This window comes from Patiria miniata, unplaced genomic scaffold (assembly GCF_015706575.1).
Source record: "Patiria miniata isolate m_02_andy unplaced genomic scaffold, ASM1570657v1 HiC_scaffold_7, whole genome shotgun sequence".
Lineage (NCBI taxonomy): Eukaryota > Metazoa > Echinodermata > Asteroidea > Valvatida > Asterinidae > Patiria > Patiria miniata.
The window spans coordinates 39,582,731-39,603,976 of NW_024037074.1; the positions used below are offsets into that span (position 1 = coordinate 39,582,731).

General features: G+C 39.9%; 1 protein-coding gene and 1 pseudogene across 1 annotated transcript in view; both read right to left on the minus strand.

The window, feature by feature from the left end:
* Nucleotides 1-2,750: 2,750 nt before the first annotated feature.
* Nucleotides 2,751-17,635, minus strand: LOC119718816 (annotated as a pseudogene).
* A 2,985-nt stretch (nt 17,636-20,620) lies between these two features.
* Nucleotides 20,621-21,246, minus strand: part of LOC119745387 (nuclear export mediator factor Nemf-like) — a 55,936-nt gene continuing 55,310 nt past the window's right edge. The window contains exon 35 of the mRNA XM_038221707.1: nt 20,621-21,049. Within this exon, the coding sequence (XP_038077635.1) occupies nt 20,960-21,049 (90 nt within the window). The 3' untranslated portion in view covers nt 20,621-20,959. The remainder of the gene's footprint in view (nt 21,050-21,246) is intronic.

Sequence of the window (21,246 nt, forward strand, 5' to 3'; positions counted from 1 at the left end):
TGAGTCCTGTAGTTTAGCGAGCTACACTAAGGAGTGAAATCAGGAAAAGTCGGTGTTTAGTCTCGAGTCTTCAACCGAAAATATGAAGTTTATTGTGGCGTTCAATTTCTGTTGATTGTTGCTCGTCGTAGTCAAATCCAACTTGTCTGTCAATTGACTCTGAATCTTGTTAACGTCCAAGTGTCATTCCATGTACAAGACGATAGAACTGCCGTGCGTCAAGATCGAAACTGAAACATGTACAGAGGCTGGCTTTCAGTAAGGGATGGTTCCACAGAATGTACACCTGTTTAGACCCAACCGCATTGGTTGTTCATGCTAAAATATAATCCACTGTGGTTTACTCTTAGATTCATCAAAAACAGTTACGTCATAGACCGTCACCGATCGTATCAAACCAACGTGTCGTAGCCCCGCCCACGATGTTGATACGTGTGATTTAAAGCTAATAGCTTGCTCATTTGCAAGATAGAGGAAATAAGTTGATTGCTAAAAGACATCTGTTAAAAGACGCTTGCTCGTAATGCTAAGTGGCTAAAGATAATTTTGCTCGTATGATTTAAAGCTAATAGGTTGCTCATTTGCGAGATAGTTGATTGCTAGAAGACACCTGTTAAAAAAGTCAATTGCTTCTGCCTGGAATGGCCCCGTGAGATGCATAAGCGAAAACTCAAGGTTATACGATAGTACTTGGTGTAATGAGTAAGCCATTTCCCAACCAGCAATTTCTAAAGGAAATTCTTCCCATCAAAGTAATAATTTATTTACAGGCCCATGTTTTGCCTTTTGTGCAAGTTATAGTCATGTAATTAAGGCTTAACGTCCAAGCCATGCATCTTTCATCAGTGCAAATTCACTTGCGTATTGTCTTGGTGTCCAATAGCAGTGGCGCGTGGGAAGGGGCCGTAGGGGGTATTTACCCCTCCCAACATCTGTTAATAGACGCTTGCTCGTAATGCTAAGTGGCTAAAGTATCATTTAAAGCTAATAGGTTGCTCATTTGCGAGAGTACCAACTAGGGGGCCTACTGCCATAAAAGACACAAAAATACCTGTATGTTTTTTAACGGTCGGGGGGGGGGGGCAATTGCTCGCGAAGGGGGATCAGGCCCAACAGCCCCCCCCCCTCCGCCCCACCACAATTTTATTACTAAAAACAATTCATGAATAAAATTCTATTCTATAGGAGGTTACATAGAGTATAATATAGAGTATCAAACTCATCTTCCGAAACCGATAACAAGAAATATTATTACTAAAAATAATTCATGTAAAACTTACATTCTATAGGAGATTATGTAACGTATTAAACCCAGTCTTCCTTAAACCAAATATATAATTCTTACTAAAAACAATGCATGAAAGAAATATATTTTAGGAGGTTCATTCAACTCAGTCTTCCTAAACCAAATAAGTAATATTATTACTAAAGCAATTCGTGGAAAAAAATATATTCTTAGTGGTTACATAATTGAGTTTAGGCTCCTTGAACCAAATACAAAATATTATTACCAAAACACTTCACGAACAAATATATTCTCGGAGTTATATACATGGAGTATTGACCCTAAAAGGGCCGGGGCGGAATCCGCCGCCCCCTCCCCCAATTTTTTCCGCGATAGCCTTGAATTTTTTTCCCCGACCCGAGCTGTTATGACTTTTTAGCCTCGAGCCTTGCGCATCTTTTGATACCAAAAAACATAAACATCGGACCACGGAGTGTACACAGAGCAGAATTGCCATTTGTACATATGAATAATTAATTAACCATAATTCCAAAACCCTTTAACCTATAGTCATGAAATGTCTTGGGTATGTTTATGATAAGTTGTTTTATGCACGTACCAAGTTTAATAATTTTTCGTCACTCGATGGCTGAGATCTTAGGGGGCGGAAATCCGCCCCCGGCTGAGAGATCGTCAAAATAACCCGGCCCTTTTAGTGTTAAACTCAGTCTTCCTAAACCAAATAAGAAAAATTATTACTATAAAACAATTCATGCAAAAATCATAATCTAAGAGGTTACATAGAGTATTAAATGTACACTTCCTAATCAAATAAGAAATATTATTACTAAAAACAATTAGGTTACAACCAAAATTTAAGTCAGTCTTCTAATTTTCCTAATTACTAAAAACAATTCGTGAAAAAAATTACATTCTTGAAGGTTTCATAGCGTATTAAACGCAGTCTTCCTTATAAACAAATAAGAAATATTATTACTAAAAACGATTTATGGTAATCCTTATATTTAAAGAGGTTAAACCCAGTCTTCCTAAACCAAATAAGAAACGCTACTACTGAAACAATTCATGAAAAAAATATATTCTAGGAGGTTACATTGAGCATTTAACTCAGTCTTCCGAAACCAAATAAGAAACATTATTACTAAAATATTTAAGGAAACAATATACATGTACTCTACGAGGTTACATGGATGATTAATCTGTCTTCTGAAACCAAATTAGAAATATTATTACTAAAACAGTCCATTGAAAAAAAACCCGATAGTCTCGGATGTTTCATGTAGGATTAATTTCAGTTTTCTCACACCAAATCAATATTTGTGATGCGATCAAGCTACATGAGTCGTTTGTCGGGAATTTTCATTTGGAGATTCAGGCCAAAATAAGACCACAATAGGACTTCATCACATCACTTCATCACATTTCTTGGTGTTCCGACTTCCATGATTTTTAAACTAAAGATGGTACCCGCATGCGGTTTTCACAGCAGTAATGCTAAGATTGTACTTATTTCAAATCTGTAAAAAAAAATTGACCAGGGTCGACAAACTACTTATTTAGCTTGATCGCATCACATTTCTTACTAAAATCATCATATGAAAATAATCCTCCCGGAGATTAAACTCAGTTTCCTCAACCCTAAAAGGGCCGGGCGGAATCCGTAATGAATTGCATCCCGAGGAGATTTATAATTAAAATTAAATAGACCCTACCATTCATTCGAAAATACATATGTATGTATCCATTTTCATATTACCGTACTTATTTAAAAAGAAGCAAGATTACGTTTTCCCAAAATAGGCACAATTTGTTATATTTGCTGGTTGTGAGTGCTTGCTTTATTTTCCTTCCCCTTCACGTCATCATTGGCATCTTTATCTGTGTACGAAGGAAACTTCCATACAATGAGCATGGAGCCAAGACATATGATCGCAATCCCCAATGCCGCGCCGTTGAAGGTGTAGCGGTACCAGACCTTGTCGTACAGAAAACATGCTCCTTGGCCATAACACGTTTGTTGCCATCCCACGCAGGCGGTGTCGATGAGGGCGCCAAACATATAACTAGCTGGGATAGTACCTAAGACAAAAAACATGTGGACAAAATAAAATTCGGGATTGAATCGGCTTTTGAAACATTTTCACATCTAGAACAGAGTAAAATTGTTTGTCAAGGTAAATTAGGTACACAGGTGACACCATTTGCAAAAAAAAAATGTTTTTTTGCCGATTCAATTACACATTCAACTCAACTCGGATCGCTCGCCCTCAAGGAACATCACAATTAATGGGAAGCAGAATATTAAAACAAGGTATCTTGTCGAAATTTAATTTCGGCTTTAGGAGACATTATACCATTTGAGAAAACTGTGACAATGCATCTTCCTTTTGTTCTCGACGCCAAGCATAGATTTCCATTCAAAGCGTGATGGTTTGGCTCATTACCATCGCGAGGAAAATGATGAGAATTCCTCTGTTCTCGAAAATGACAATATAGGTGCAGTGATTTCACAGGATGCTTGGTCCTATTATTTCCTTACAATCAAGTAGGATATTTCATAATATTTTGACAGATTCATTTTTGAATGTTTGCCTTTAATGTTCCATTACGGAGGACGAAAACCGGACATCTACTTTTCTGCTGTCGGGTAAAAAGCGTGTTCAGAGCGATTCTCAAAATTCAGACGAAAGCGCATGACCTTTTTTCAGAAGCGAATGAACATTTTAGGAAATTGGCCTGGAAAACCTGTATTGCGGGGTTTTTTTTTAGTATAAAAATATCCTCAAATCAAAACAACCTATGTGTTCGTACTCACCGAGTAGACCGGCAAGATATAGGATTGCCAGAGCCACAGGCCTTTCTGCTGATGAAACGCATCTTTAAAAAAACCCAAATATATATATATATATTTTTTATTATACAAAATATCCTCAAAATCCCTCAAATCAAAACAAATTAATTAACACTGCAAGTCGCTTTCTGTTTTGGAGTTAGAAATTTATACGAAAGGGGCCTTGCCCGATGAGTTTTCAATACAAAAAAAACTATACAAATAATGAATGTTTGTGAGTGCAATGGTAAAAATAATTTCCATGAGGCGAAGCCGAGTGGAATGGGACATTTCATCTGTCACCGAATGAAATTATTCTCTCCAATGCACGAACGTGAAACATTCATTATTTGTTTTATATAACGCCTAAATAAATCCTTGTCATTTGATCGGTTGACTTTTAATAGCCAATATATTCAGGTTAAAAACTGTTTAAAAGTTCGACAAGTTCATCATATTTAATTTATGCAAACTGTTCAACAGGTTGGGAATCATCATATTCAATTTTATCTCGATTTAAAACAGCGCCACCACCGGCAGCAGTGACACTGTGCAATGGAAGTTCTATTCACCATGCAATAGAACTTCCATTGCACTGTTCGCTGCGCGCCGCGCGCGCGCCGTGCCGTTGGTACGAAATAATTCAATGACATGTGATCAACGATCCACCAATCAGATGACGGGGATTTATTCAGGTGTTGTATTAAAAGTTTTCTACAACACCTGAATAAATCCCCGTCATCTGATTGGTGAATTGTAGATCACGTGACATATTATTATTCGGTATAATGCACGGTGCGACCATGCGTTATACCCATGCGTTATACCGTTTCACTTTGCGCTTGTTCCATGACGCGGTATTTGCGTGCAAAATGCATGCTGGTGTGCGCGTTCAGCGTAGCGCGTATTGTTCCAAAGAGCCAGCGCTACAGCGTTGGGTTCAAACATTTTCGTGAAGGGGTAGTTCAACATCTTTAAAATCAAACTAAATTGTAGTTTATAATTTACCAATCAAATGACGAGAATTTATTCAGGTGTTGTATAAAACAAATAACGAATGTTTTACGTTCGTGCGATGGAAAGAATAATTTCATTCGGTGACAGATTGAATGTTCTATTCCACTCGGCTTCGCCTCGTGGAATAGAACATTCAATCTGTCACCTCATGAAATTATTCTTACCATCGCACTCACAAACATTCGTTATTTGTATAATAGCGAATGGAAAAAAAGTTACCTCATGACGATATTAAAACGCATGAGCTGTGCGAACTGCGCAAACAGCAGTACTGCAGTCAGCAAAACCAGGTACGGTGCGTAGGAGATGCAGTGACTGTCACAAGCGCCCTCAACGCCAGAGGTGTACCATTTAGGTTGGTTGGTCCAGTGGCTAAGCATGAACAATCTCCATATTCCTGATTCTGCAGGCGAATGGGCATTAGTTGAATAAGGTATACATGTACAGGTAAACCGTATTTTTCCTCTTATAATATATCGGAAAATCAAATTTGAGCTTGTTGACCAAAAACAATGGCAGAGTCAAATGATTATTAGCCTATTGGTCAAATTCCCCTTCAGTGTCGGAAGCACAATCTACCCCCAGACTGGGAACTTAAGTTCTCAAAAACGATGCAAAAGATCAGGCCAACTTTACTCACTTTTTAGCCTGCAAATTTCTCCAAAACTTTCTTTGGGCAAAGAAAAGGTCCTCAGTATTTCACCAACCAAGTTTGAAGACTCAATTCAATTTTTGAAAGCGACTTTTCGTCAATAGTTGGCAGTGGCTTGCACATGAGAGGGAAGTCAAGTGATTTCAAATGAGGCTAAAGACTAGACTTGTACATGTCCATCATGGTCCAACTTTTTCGCAGGACTGACGTCGTCATTCAGTGTCATTAGTCTGGTGCCTGACTATGGAGAAATGTGTAGAAATAGTGACCTGGTACCCGACATCCGAGATATTTCTTTTGGCACAGTCAGCTGACAGTTGATTGATGCAGCACTGAAGAGTTGTTGGACTGGTTGTTTTAGATGTCAGTCTATTTTCTTGTTTTGCATGTTTTCAGTACCTTAAGTTGTGGGACTCTCATACTCAGCATTAAGAGTCCCAAATTTTTGGACTAAATCTACCCATACCTGCTCAGTGACGAGTTGGCATCCTGCGTGGCAGGCTGATATATAGGTGATCCCATGGCCATCGCATACAGGTGAGTACGCAGACAAAGAACATTCACAGTCTGAGTTGCAGGGCGCCTCTAAATCAAGCTGGCTGAAAAACAAGAATCGTGTACTATTTATTTTCAGACATGATCACACGTACTAAATCTGTCGGGTGCATATCAATGTGTTCCCCAAAACCTATGTTCCCCAACCGTTACCCTAACCCTAAGGATTTTGGAGAACAACATCGGGTAGACTCAAATCTGCCTATCATTCGTCATAGCCTACATACAACACTCATCATGACCTAATAAATTATACCAAAATGACTTTGTGTCGGCTACAGTTTACACAATTGTTACTAGCATACCTTTGTCCCTTGTATGGCGTGAAGACACCGGCAACATTCTCATTTGGGCAACCAATGAACAAATTCGCCGTGAGGCCAGCGACGCCGAGGAAAAGTGCGACGCACGAGAGGGAGACTAGGCCCCGGTATTGAATGTTGAATCGTTTGACGAGGGAACCAGCCAGCATGAAGCCGATGGCGTATGCTGGAGCTAGAAGACAACCTGATGAATGATGGATATAGGCCAATAAGTATCACAAGGTCTCGCCGTTTAAACTTGGTAACTGTAAGTGATTTCGTAATGTTAAATGTGAGTTGCGTAGTCCTTATCTTAGCCGCTCTCAAATGTGTATTTATTGTTCATATTGCCCAATGATTCCTTTCGTTGTTTGAAAGGAAAAAATGTTAATGTGGATAAATTTACTGTTGTAACAAGGTATTGCTTAAATGGTACCCAGATGCAATGTATTTTCCGTCATTTTCTAAAGTTCAACATTAATCAAATCTACAGTTACCGGAACATCGTCTTATTAGTCAACTTAGTCATTGAGAAAAGTGTAACTATTCTGAATATGTGTGATTGCGTTAAATAGTTTAAGAAAACAAGAGAGAGATAGAGAGAGAGAGAGACAGAGAGAGGGGGGGGGGGGATAATTTAACCTGTAATACTTCTTGCACTAGATGAATAGTCACTTAATTACGTCATTATTCCAAGAGCATTAGGCACCGTATTACATCATGATGTCATATCATGCTTTTACAATGGCGCGAATATATTGGTAAGTAAAATGAACACAACCACACCACTAGTGCACTGTGGTGAGTAGGCCGCCTAAACCACATGTTGTAGTTTCCACAAATCTACCAATGTCTGATGTAACTATTGCAGCCTTACCTGTCAGGATGTCGGCAAGTCGGGTTTCTACCTCAAACTGAATTTCCAGGTACTTGGGAACGAAGATACCATAGCCATACACAAGGAGGAAAGCACCAGCTTGGGACAGGCATGTCAGCATGCAGTCACGGTTTTTCAACACCTTCCACAACGTCGACAAACTACCTGTTTGGGGATATAATCGCGAAAATGAACCCCTCAAACACGTTTAATATTATACCATGGTATAAAAAAACAGTCCCTGTAACTTTTGCCATTGATCATCAGAGAGTTACAGACCATAATTAATCAGCGCAAACGTATTGGGTTACTGTAGAATAATATGTAAACATAATTATTTTCATTACCACTCGAAGTTTCTCCTTTGGGGAACTGTGCCCCACTCTTGTTTTCCGTGTCCCCGTCATCTCCACTGACGCTGTCGCTGCCTTCGGCGTTGGTACGGGACTTTCTCATCACCACGGGAAATCCAAAGAGGGGCAACGCTGGAAGCACATACAAGCCTGCAGCAACAAGGTAGCCCAGCCACCATGCTCCCACCCACGCCCTGTCCTCGGGAGTCACGGGCACGGCTGATGAGGGGGTTCTGTAGAAGTCTACCCACAGACCAAGAAATGCCGCAGTCGCGAAGATGCCTGCTACTGGTGACAGGCCACCCACAGCTCCCCAGATACCTGATTAAAACATGGTGATTGGAGAGAAACTAATAATCTCGGGCGATATTTTCCATTAATCAGTTATTATTTATACCGTGTGTATGAAAAAATTTCGAACAAATTACAAAATATAACGGAATGCCAGACGTAGAATGTTTGGCCAACTTTTTCATTGAAATAAAAGTTCAAATATGTCACATGACAAGGATCTATTGGCCATGTCAGTTATATAAAACAAATATTGAGTGGCTTCAGGGGCGTAAAATAAAAAAGCAGGGGGGGGGGTCGTACCATACTTTCGATGGGGGTGCTGTTCAAATCCGACGATTATTAACACTATATCACAGAATAATGTACGTATACCCCCTAACCAAGCTGGCTCAGTACGTATTTTGTGCCAGGCGGACATTATTACTAGCAACAAAAAAAATGGGTGTCGGAGCAGGGGGGGGGGGGGTTCGCATTTTCCCCCCAGGAATTTCTATGGAAAAATATTTTTGGGACAGAGCAGGGGGGGGGGGGAACACCCCCAAAACCCTCCCTCTGGATCCGCGCCTGGGCTTCAATAGGAGCAATATTATCGCTCGGTAAAATCTGGACTTTTCAGTTCACTCGGCTTCGCCTCGTGAAATGGAAATGTCCAGATTTTACCTTGCGATAATATTCCTCCCATTTCACTCTGAGCCACTCAATATTTATATACCATCACACTTTTAGATCGTAGCATACTGAAGAAAACATAAGGTAGTTCAATTTAGTTAAAATCAATGGCAGGTTTACATCTGATGAGATTAAAACACAGTTACCTGTATAAAAGGCCGTATTTTTTGGAGTTGTATTTTCTGAGATGTATGCGTACACTGTTGGGAACATGATCATGATACTTGCACCTTCAAGCAGTGTGCCTGACAGCATAATGTAGAAAGCAACCTGATTAGGAGACACAGTCTCAGCCGGCTGGTCTGTGCAGTCTGCCCCCGACTTGTCTGCCATGCACAGCATCTCTACCTGCTGAAACGCGCCCTCTGTGTCGTTGGTAGCCTCAAAACCTGCAGGAACGTATGGATCTTGAATGAACTGTGGGATGGTTTCTACAACAGTCGCAAGACCACTCATCAGGGAACATATTCCCAGTAGGCGTGGTCGATTGGTATCCGGCTTACCGAAGAATAAGATTACGAGCACGATGCCAAAGACGCCGCCTACGGAAAAGCCTGATAATAACAGGCCAATCTGACTGAGACTGAACTGATACCGGTGTTCAGTTGTGGTTATCGACCCCTGGATCACCCCGACGATAAAACTATCGGCAAAGAGGAACATGCTGACAACGACAACGAAGAAAGCCGGCCGTGCGAAGCGTTGAAGACACGGCGGTCTGACGGAGCAATAGCTGCACTCCGGAGCATCTTCGTCTGCGGCAGCGAGTTTCTGTTTGGGTTCTTCAATGACCATTGTTGACGACATCTGTATAGGGATAAAGGTTTACATTAATTTGTAAGAAACGGTTTATAATGGTGAAAATATAATAAAGACTCATAATACTATGCTGATTGGCTGGGTGGTGAGTGCGTCGCCAAGATTTTTTTTTGAGGGGGAAGGGTGGGGGCGAAGCACAATACCCCCCTCCCAAAAAAAAAAATCCTGTACTTTTTCAGCATATTATTCTCGATTTATCATTTTTCGAGGGTGGGCAGGGACATTTGGCCTCATACAATAAACAACAATATGACTTCGAGCCTCTTTTTCTGTCTCTCATACCCTTTTTCTTCTTCTTTTTTTTTTTTTGGGGGGGGGAAGAGGATACTCCAGCCCCACCCCCCCCCTTCGCGACACCCATATGCGTTTGGTTATCGACACACCGCCAGCCCGGCCGTATCCGCTGAAGTCAAATACATGTACCCAAGACACGTGGCGACTGAGGGTCGGTTGTAGGCCTTCATGAGTTACGCGTAGCACTTTGGACAGTGCAGTGGCACGCCGAGCAAGGGCGTCACTTCTCACAAGAATGAGGGGGGGGGGGGGGGGGGGGAGACATACCTTGATTAGAACCAATGCGAGCGTGAAGCGCCAAGCCTTAATGGTTGGCGTTCGGGGCCGGCTTAAGGGCCCCGACAAATTCGATCTGATTCAATTTCTGACTACTTTAATTAACCAATTTGGTTTAGAAAAAGATTATCACTTAAACATCATTTTTGAGATTGGAATCCTGAATCAGCTATTCTGAGCTATACACATGCTCCAATTTTTAGTCAGGGACGAAAAAACGTGAAAAAAACCCGATATGATAGCCCCCCCCCCCCCACTTTAAAAAGTGGGGAAACAGTCCAGGGGCCGTGAAACAGTTTATAGCCATTTTTTCATCTATGTCAGTTCTTCAGTACTGGACTATTAGTACGCCAGCCCAGAGCATTTTGGTCAAACGAACAAGGTACCAATGTCCGAGCACAGAATTGTGTAACCCAACATATTCAGATATGGATGTCTGCCGGGGACCCCCTGCTGCATGTGGCCGCTGGGGCCCAAAAGAAGGGGGAAAATAAGGGGCTGGATCAAACATTGGAGGTACCACATAAAACCAAGTTTAAATGAACAATTACACCCTACTAGGTATAAAATATCCATTGCCAGACAAATTGTCTGCTGCATAAGTCCCGCCAGACACACCCAAGGTGGATGGAGGAGGGGCGTGGCCGTCACCCCCTTCTTTTCTTTTTCGCTGATACGGTTGCAACATGATGATTGAGAAGAAAATGAAACTAGTTAATATTGATGCCTTAACACTTGTACAAAAAATGAAAATGTAACGTAAGAGTGATTTCAGGTCAGACTAATTAACTTAAGAGTGGGGCAAAAGCGCGAAGGGGGCGTGGCCGCCACCCCCTCTGTGTACATTTTCGCTTATATCGTCGCAATGCAATTTTTAAATCATGCCAAATTTCTCTGACAGGTGTGCTAATGTCTTGCAGTTATTTTGACACCAGTTGTATAAAATTGGAGCACACCTTCGTCAACAAATGTTCCAGAACAGGTAGGCCTAAGTTAACTTTTCCCATTGATAATGTACACGTATCATGCACATGTGCATTGAGACTAACAGATCGAATTGAAACTTCCCAGATGTATTACAAATTTAAAAGTATGAAAATAAAACCAGGTTTTATTGATGCCTTGGTAGTTTTAGAAAATTACATCTTAAGAATGATTTTAGGTTAGACAAATTAACTTATGAAAAGAGTGGAGGGGGCGTGGCCGCCACCCCCTCCATGTGCATTTTCGTCCATATCGTCACAGTGTGTTTGTTTTTAATTGTGCCAAGTTTCTTTGACATGTTTACTGATGTATTTCAGTTGTTTTGAAACCCATTTTATGAAAATAGAGCTCCCATGCATAATTGAACAACTTTTCCCATTGATAATGTACACACATGCACATGCATGGTAGTGCGCATGACAGTGGCAGATTGAATTCATTTGAAACATCCGAGATGCATTACAAAATTAAGAGTACGAAAATATAACCAGTTTTTGTTATGCCTTAATTGGTAGTTTTAGTAAATTACAATGTACCGGTTTTAGGTTAGACAACTTAACTTAGGAGTGGTGCAAAAAGAGTGGAGGGGCGTGGCCGCCACCCCCTCCATGTACATTTGTGCCTACATTTGTATATTGTCACAATGCATGTTTTGATCGTATCAAGTTTCTCTGTGATGTTTGCTTTACATTATAAAAGGTTGAATTGAAACTTACACTACAGATGTCCAGTGGTCCTTTTATTAGGGGAAGTAAAAAAAACACCTTGTTTCTCGTCCCGCCCGCTTCCTTTTTGGAGGCCGCCTGGATTTTTTTAATTGTTTTTTTTTTATGTTTGAAAAATGCAGTTAAAAACACCGAAAAAGTCCACAAATTCATTGGAAAATAAATGCTTGCGAAATATGTGACCAATACAACTATAAATGGCAAATATGTTCAGTTTTCTTGTCCAACTTGTCTTTCATTTTAAAAGTGTCTTTGAACAGTGGAAACACCAACGGTTGCAGGAAATTTTAAAATGGTGACCATCTTTCAAAAAATAAAAATAAAAAATAAAAAGCCCCTCTTCCTCCTTTTTTTTTTCAAGAACCCGGACGAGAAACACGTTTTATTTTTGCATTCGGCCTTATACAACTTTAAAAGTAATTACAACACACAGGTAGCAGGAGATGTTTTCTAAGTAGTTTTGGGACTTGAGTCTGAAGATGGAATTGAATCTTATTGAGCAGTATCGACTGTTAAAGTCGAATATCTTAAACAGTTGTTTACTTTGAGATCAAACAATTCGTATGGTTCTTCATACAATACAAATAATGATCCGATATGGAAAATTTCATAATTGACAGAGGTCATGGCTTTTGTATATATTGATAGATATTTATTCGACTACTACTAGTATTTAACTTGGGCAATTTTTTTTTCAAAACCCAATTCTAAATGCAGGTGTACTGTTTATGCTATGAAAAGAATTTTCGTACGCAGGGCATTTCATCTCTGACCTCTGGTGTGCTTCAAGAGGTCAATAATGAACTTAATGCCCAAGGTATTTAGTGATATCATGGGGTTAGAAATACCTCAATGGTGATATTAACCATGGAGCTGTGTATTAACTATGTAAACCTTACTTTTTCACGACCCACATCTAAACTCCTAGTCTTCTTGTTGCCATGATATGAATTTCCATATTATTATATGGACAGTTCATGTCTGACCTCTGGTGATCGACCTTTGAGAGGTCAGTGAACTTTGTATACCCACTTTTACTTCTGGTCATGAATTTAGACACCAAAGACAATTTTCTCACAACCTCTGATCTCCATCCTCCTTTTTAATGCTTTGTTTTTTAAAGCAGGTGCAAAACAATATTTATAATAGGTACTTCGGACAAACGTCGCATACTTACGATGACCAGTGGGATTGGTAAAGAGTTAAAACGTGGTTTACCCAAGTCGATCTGGATACTTAACTGGGTGTTATGGTAAATACTGCTATATTCCATTGAAAAATATGTTACAATGTGCTCAATATTGTACAAAATATTTGACCTTATCCGCCCTGCACTGCTGCCCATTAAGATTCAATTCCATCTTCAGCCCAATCCCCAAAGCTGTTACTGTTTTACGACTAGTCATCTCCTGCTAGTCCTGTGTGTTTCAATGTAATTACTGGTATCTAAATAAAAAAGACCACTGGACATCTGTGGTACATGTTAACTTTCAATTCAACCTTTCAAAATATGTTTAGTTGCCATGGTTAAGTCGGCACTCTCATGCGCACTGTCATGGACATTAAACATGATCATGGAAAAGTTAACATTAGGTCTCCCTCTTTTGGAAAATGGACATTTGGCGACGAAGGTGTGCTCTATTTTCATAACATTGGTTTCAAAGCAACTGAAATACAGAGGTAAACATGTCAGACAAACTTGGCACAATTAAAAACAAACACCTTGTGACGATATGGACAAAAATGCACATGGAGGGGGTGGCGGCCACGCCCCTCCACTCTTTTCTTATTAGTTAATTTGTCTAACCTAAAATCATTCTTAAGATGTAATTTTCTAAAACTACCAAGGCATCAATAAAATGCATCTGGGAGGTTTCAATTCGATCTGTTCTCTCAATGCACACTTAATTTCATCCACATGTGCATGATACGTGTATATTATGGGAAAAGTTAACTTAGGCTTACCTGTTCTGGAAAATGAACAGTTGTTGACGAAGGTATGCCCTAATTTCATACAACCGGTGTCAAAATAACTGCAAGACATTAGCACAACTGTCAGAGAAATTCCGCATGATTTAAAAATTGCATTGCGACGATAAAAGCGAAAATGTACACAGAGGGGGTGGCGGCCACGCCCCCTTTCGCGCTTTTGCCCCACTCTTAACTGAATTAGTCTGACCTGAAATCACTCTTATGTTACATTTTCATTTTCTACAAGTGCTAAGGCATCAATATAAACTATATTTTTTTCTAGGTTCATTTTCTTCTTAATCATCACGTTGCAACCGTATCAGCGAAAAAGAAAAGAAGGGGGTGACGGCCACGCCCCTCCTCCATCCACTTTGGGTGTGTCTGGCGGGCCCTATGCAGCAGACAATTTGTCTGGCAATGGATATTTTATACCTAGTAGGGTGTAATTGTTCATTTAAACTTGGTTTTATGTGGTACCTCGAATGTTTGATCCAGCCCCTTATTTTCCCCCTTCTTTTGGGCCCCAGGGGCCACATGCAGCAGGGGGTCCCCGGCAGACATCCATATCTGAATATGTTGGGTTACACAATTCTGTGCTCGGATATTGGTACCTTGTTCGTTTGACTGGATGAAAAACAGCCTTTCAACGCGACATGCAACGCTCCTACGGATAATAGCGTACCTGCTGAAACCCCGGAGGGTCACAGTCTGGCAAACACGCTCTTTTCACGCTCCGCCATAATGCAGAGCCTCGACCTGGCAACTTTACACAATGAAAATAGCCAGTTCAGTGATCGAAACCCCGACACGGGAATCACTGAACCGGCCATATCTATTGTGTAAATTTGCCAGGTCGAGGCTGTGCATTCCTACACTACACTGAAAAATTGCCTGGGTTAATTTTACCAAAGAAAGGGTGAACACTGGAACTATACCCAAACTTGGGTTGTTCTATAACCAATTGTTTAGAATTTATGCTAAATTCAACCAAATTTTGTGATCATTCAAGACCAAATTTAACTTTTGGTTGAATTTAACAGAAATTCTAACACAAACAATTAATTGGTTATAGAACAACCCAAGTTTGGGTAGTTCCAAGTTTCACCCTTTCTTGGGTAAAATTTACCCAGGCATTTTTTCAGTGTAAGCGTGAAAAGAGCGATATTGTTGCTTAAAGGCCAAACATTGATCCACAATTCCTTCCGTCTCGTACAGGCCAATTACTGCAGTATATAGGAGACTAGTCTGGAAAGTTATGAAAATCAAATGTACCATGGAAATCAGGTACAATATCCACAGGAAAGTGTTTTGTTGGCCTAAATTTGATCATTTTGACGCCTACCAGTTAACTCTATTCTCTCTCTGTGGAAAGTCAACCAACGATTAATGTTGTCTTTGTACCCAAAAAAACCCTCAATAATGTCACAATAATGTACTTCGTCCTTCGAGAGATTTGTGCAACTTCGAGATATTTGAATTTTTTTGTCAAAATGTTAGCTGGTAAACCTGACTGCCCATTCAGAGATCTAAAAGGCAGGCACGCTATGGTGGCAACACGTACAGTCCCTCCATCCATCAATCCTACAATCCTCAAACCAAGCCTGGTTATAACACATTTTAAGTCCTGCATTCAAATGTACACCTTTTTTTTCATGCAGGACCTCACACAAGTAATCTCACTGCATGCCGGGTAGCCGGGACCTCATCACCCTTGACAACAGACTGCGAACCAAATCACTCTTTCAACCTCTCCTCAAAGAAACAGACCAACCTTTTCAAAACCCAACTCTCGAAAACAGCCTCAACTGCATCATTTGCCATACCTTAATACTCAACCAACTGGATTGACACCAAGGGCGGATACAGAACACAATTTTTTGGGGGGCCAAAAAAAATTTGGTCCCCCAAAAAAGTGGGTCAAAAAAATTACGGCGTGGGTTCGGGGCCCACTTTATATAAGGGCCCCGAATTTTTTTTGGATTCTACATGCTCTGTGGTGCGATCTGAGGCAATTTCTGACCACTTTTTTGAGGAAAAGATGGTGGTGTACTCATTGCCTGCCTTTATTGCGATGTCACATAAAAAAAAAATTGGTTTCGTTTGGGGGGGGGGGGCATGGCCCCCTTTGGCCCCCCCCCCCCGGATCCGCCCTTGATTGACACACAAGATGAGTCCATCAGCGCTCTGATCATTTTTTTCTTCTGTTTTTAGAACAATTTTGAAATTATACGATGATTTTTTTCCTGCATCAAAGCAATACAAAAGTAATTGTTGGACCTTAAGCATTTCATTTATTGTTTTGGCCCCCATTTTACTATTGTAAGACCTTAGGCATTTCATGTATTGTTTTGGCCCCAATTTTACTAGCTTCAAAACATTATTTCTGCAAAGTATCTTTGTGAAACTTGTCAAATGCAAATATGCATTAAAGTCTTATTTTTAACATTAAACTCTCGCTTTCTTAAAATTGAAATAAAAATTTGTTTCCAAATAACATTTCCCAAAGTAGCCATTTTTGCACGGCCTGCACGAAATGACGATTAAATACTGCAATTCTGCCAGTTCACCCCTTTTGGTAATTCGCAATAAACTATAACAAAAACACAGCGTGGCAAAAGCTTAGGCCTAGAAGTAAAAATATTTTAAGTTTTTAGCGAAACTACCGTAGGCCTATTTTCATTTTTATTCATACACTAAATGATTGTTGGAAAAGCGAACTTGTCCAGTATTGTGTTTTAAAGGGGGTGTCAGTATCCAATGTTCCCCAATATGTTCCCCAACACCGATGTTTCCCGAAATCCTTAGGATTAGGGTGAGGGTTAGGCTGCTGTATCTGTTAGCTTCTGTACAAACGCCTGGTGTGGCCATCGCGTACAGCCTCGTGTATCTATGAGGATAACTGCCAGAAACACCGGGGCGAACCCCTTCTCTTAGTGCTGGGTTCTTTTACGTACATTTATACAGCACACAGGACCTACTTTACGTCCCATCCGAAGCACGAAGCAAAAATGGTTAAGTGCCTTGATCAGGGGCACAAGTGTCCGGGCCCGGGCTTGAACCCACGCCACTGTTGCCTCTGAAACACCAGAGCATGGGTCCAGTGTTCTTAACCGCTAGGCCATCTCACCTAAGCCTAAGCTTAGGGTTAGGCTTAGGGTCAGGATAGGGGAACAGCGGTATTGGGAACATATCGGGGAACATGCATCCGTTTGAAAGAACAACTAACTTCAATCGGGACCGAGTTAAGCAAGGGCAAATTATTATTAAACTAATGAGTTACCAAATTAATCGTCTTGGTATAAAATACATGTATTCGCGAGGACAGTCTTCCACCTCATGAAACATTAAAAAGAAAACACATACATTTTCTAGATTGATTTAACGACTCAGTGCACCGTTGCTATACAGTCGAACTCTGATAAGAGGAGCACTGTTAATACAATTAAGGACCTGCTTAAAAACAAGAACAATTCTAGGTCTCATTACAAGTCTTTGTTTTCCAATCAAGGTAATTTGTCAAGTCCCAATGTTCTTGTTATAAAGGTGTTCGACTGTAATTGTTGTTTTTTTTTTTACTACCCTCTCGTCTAAATCGATAAATCAAACTAAGTACTCGAAATAAATACACAAAAGGTTTAAAAAGGTTTACCCTACCTTACTACTGGCGAATATGAAGGAATTTGGAATTCTTGTTGGAATCTTTGATGTAGGCCAATTCGACTCTGGAAATAACTGCTAGCTGCTGTAACTGTTGGCAAACACCTAGCTTCTACTGAAATGAAGTGCTTGGCTATAGTAAAGGGGTACCAAGGAAATGGAGCAACAAAAGGGTGCATCAATTAGGTCTTTTAAAACCTCCCATTCTAAACCCATTCAGTGGTGGGTTGCGTGGCGCCGAAGGACAAATTTGGCTTTCAAAATGGATTTCCACGGATGGATGCAGCTTTTGCCCTGGGGATTTTTGACCGCCTGCGGGGCTGTCGGAATAAAATTCACCTCTGGTTGAAGGCCAGTAAATCGGTCCAAAATCTTTTTCAATTAGAAATTCGTATATGGGCACTGGAGGATGTCGTTCCACGTCTGAGTGCCTGACTTATAGCCTCACTCGTTTGTTTTCAGGCCAGATATCGAACTGAGAGAATTTTTTTCTCCCAATTCTGTTCTCCCAATTGGGGGGGGGGGGGGGGGGACTTTTTATGCAAACAAGCTCGCGTAGAAAATTGTGAACCCTCACCTTTCGCGAATTTATTGCGCCCGCTATCGGTCTAATTGCGTCATTCGGGTATCGTAATTATGTCTATAGCCCAGTACCCCCTCACCACCACATGAAAAATATATTATTTCTTAAAAATGTGCTCGTTTATTGAGAAATTCAATATCCAAACTGCTTAAGATTTTGAGCAATTATAAGTGTTGCTTTAAACGAAAATAAAATGCACACAAATATGGCAGAGTAAAATAAAATGAAAACTCTTGGGGAATTAATGTGTCTGGCAGTTTATCTTTTGGAAGAAATCTCTAAGTTTATCAAGAGTTTATTGGGTAACGCAATCCGGGACTTGAGTAATTGCCACCACTAATTCTAGCTTTGCTTCATTTTTCCAAAGATCTAAACCAAATAAAGAATCGTAAAAATGCATACTTCATTAGTTGTGATACAAGGCCATGAAAAGGAGGATGCTGGGCTTTTTAGTGATTCTATTTACAAAAGTAGGATCCATTTTTTTGGGGGGGGGGGTAGTGAATTTCTCCAACTGTGTTACACTGTTGGAGAACCACTTTAAATTTCAGACGTGTACAGAAATACTTTATTTCAAAAGTCAAGTCCGTATTTGAGTGTTCTATAAGTTGTGTGCAATTACTACGGGGAAAAAACGTTCGAAAAGTTATTTTTGACGTGTTTTTTTAACACATGCAGAATGAATCTTAACTCAAATGTACTGATATAGTAGATATAGGGGTTTGATCATAATTATTTCATTCAGGATAGTTCGTCAAACTCAAATGAAATAAATATACAATAACCACAACACAGTTGAAATTTGCAATTAAATTTTATTCTTTTATTTCATATACAGTAATTTATTGTAATAGCATATACAATTCTACCCCTTGTCTCCCTGGTGATTAACAAAAACTGTTGTTTCAAATGGTTATGAAAATTTACACAGATTTGCTGAAGACATTCATTAGCTAGGCATGTACATTACATGCCTATAGGCCAAGTAAAAAAATAAACAAGTTTCTTGTCCCGGCCTTCTACCTTTTTCCTGCCCGCAACCTTAAAAAAAAAATCATACATTTGCAATATATTTTGCAAATTTTGTAAATATATCGTCTTTTTGTTTCCAACTAAATTGTAGCTATGTAGAAAGGGTGACGACTCCTTTGATACAATTCGTATCAGCAAAGGAGTCGAGAAAATGGAAGAATCAATCCATCATCTTGGAAAATCTGCCATCTTTGGAGAAAGAAAATGGGGCCACCTCCTTCTTTTTTTCCTCAAAAAGCCCAGACGAAAAACCATTATTTATTTTTTTACTCCGCCTCATATTCAAACATAAGATTTTAGGAGACATATAAAGGTGAACCCCTCTTTTACTTGAGCAAAAGTAAAAGTAACTTCTGATGATAGTATAAAGAATGTTTTACAGAAAGAATGAAAAAAAAATTGACTGAACCAAGATTTAAAATTTGAGCTTAAAAAAGTGTCGGTTTCAATTGTGGTTCCATAAAAATACAATGTTTTTCCATAATTTTTTTCAATAGTTACTGTTAAGTCCAATTGATGAGTACACTATAAAACTGGCTTTCCTGATTTTTTGGATGAGTTTAGTTGATGTTTAATAAACATGAATATCTAATTTTTATATTTTTTTGTTTTAAAGAATGTACAACACATGGCAAAATCAAGACAGCCAAAGGGGCAGTAGATGATAAGGTAGAGAGTAGGATGTTAAAAATGAATTGAACATATTAGAGGCATTTGGAGTTAATGCATTGTTTTTTTCCGATAATAATACCACCCAAAATCGAAAGAATGTTCAAAACCTAACGTGTTGAGGTTTCAGCTCAGTGGGTATTACACAACTCGAGAAAACGGTGACAAACCCATGCACAACCTTGTGATCACAAAACAAGATTTTGTCAATAGCACTCTAGCAACGACCTTGTGTATGCGAATAAAGACGAGATTACTATTAAGTACTGGGTCGTGTAGTCGCATATGTTACATGGACAGAGAGCTGCAAAGTGTGGCTACGTTCTCCAACAAGGTCGGAGTTCCCAGACCAAATATAACTCGATATAAATCCAGCGACAAAACAATTAAAATTTCCTGAAAAAGATTTAAAGGTGTCCGTTCAGCACTAACTGAATCGCATATTGTAGCCTAGCTGCGTGTGGTTGCTGTTCGCGCCATGGGTGTTGCCAGGTTTTTTTTTTGGAGGGGGGCAAAGCACTCACCAGAAGCGAAGGGAGAAATCACCGGCCGTGGGGAAACTCCAAGCCCATGTTGTTAAACATACATTAAAGAGGTTGTGGAATGCTCGAAGACATTTCCGTCATTTTTTCGGGTATATGTAGCCCAAGGTGTGATGAGTCCTGTTTATTACGTCACGATTTACTATGTTTTGTTTGCCGCCCTCAACGACGACTTTTACACAAATTGCATGTTTGGGTCGAAACAGGACCTGAAAAAGAGCTCTCAAAAGTACCTTTTGTACTCATTTCATGACAGACACAATAGTCGTTTTTATTTCATCACACCTTAGGCTACATATACCCGAAAAATGACGGAAATGTCTTCGAGCATTCCACAACCTCTTTAAATTAACAGTAATATGATTCGCTTTTGTCTTTATTCATTTTCTTGTTCCTTTAGGTTTCTCCTTTTTTTGTGGTTGTGTGTTCTGCCTTGCTGCCCCCCCCCCCCCCAAGTACGCCCATAGTTCGCACTTCGTACAGTACATGTGAGTGCATGGAGCGCGGCTATTGGTTATTTTAGCGGCTGACCATCGATCATTGATCGGACACTGACCCCCTCCCCCCCTCCCCCCAGATATGGCACTACTTTAAGTCCTCTTGTGTACTGCATCATTTCTTCTTGGCTTTTGTCTTGGTTTTCTGTAGGTTGGGTGCAGACACCTTCACTTTGCCCGGTAAGTTCCTTGACAGATCAGTATCCTGTAAATATATACAAAAAGTTTGATGAAACTTCAGTGTAAAAAATTATGATAACTGCTCGCATCTTTACTTTGACTTTTAGACATGTAACAAAACTGGCACTCAATGAACAATTCAATTTAATTGAAAAGTTAGAGGTACATAGGATCACTTGATGTCTGTGCATTTCTTTTTTTATTTGAATAAACAAAATTGCC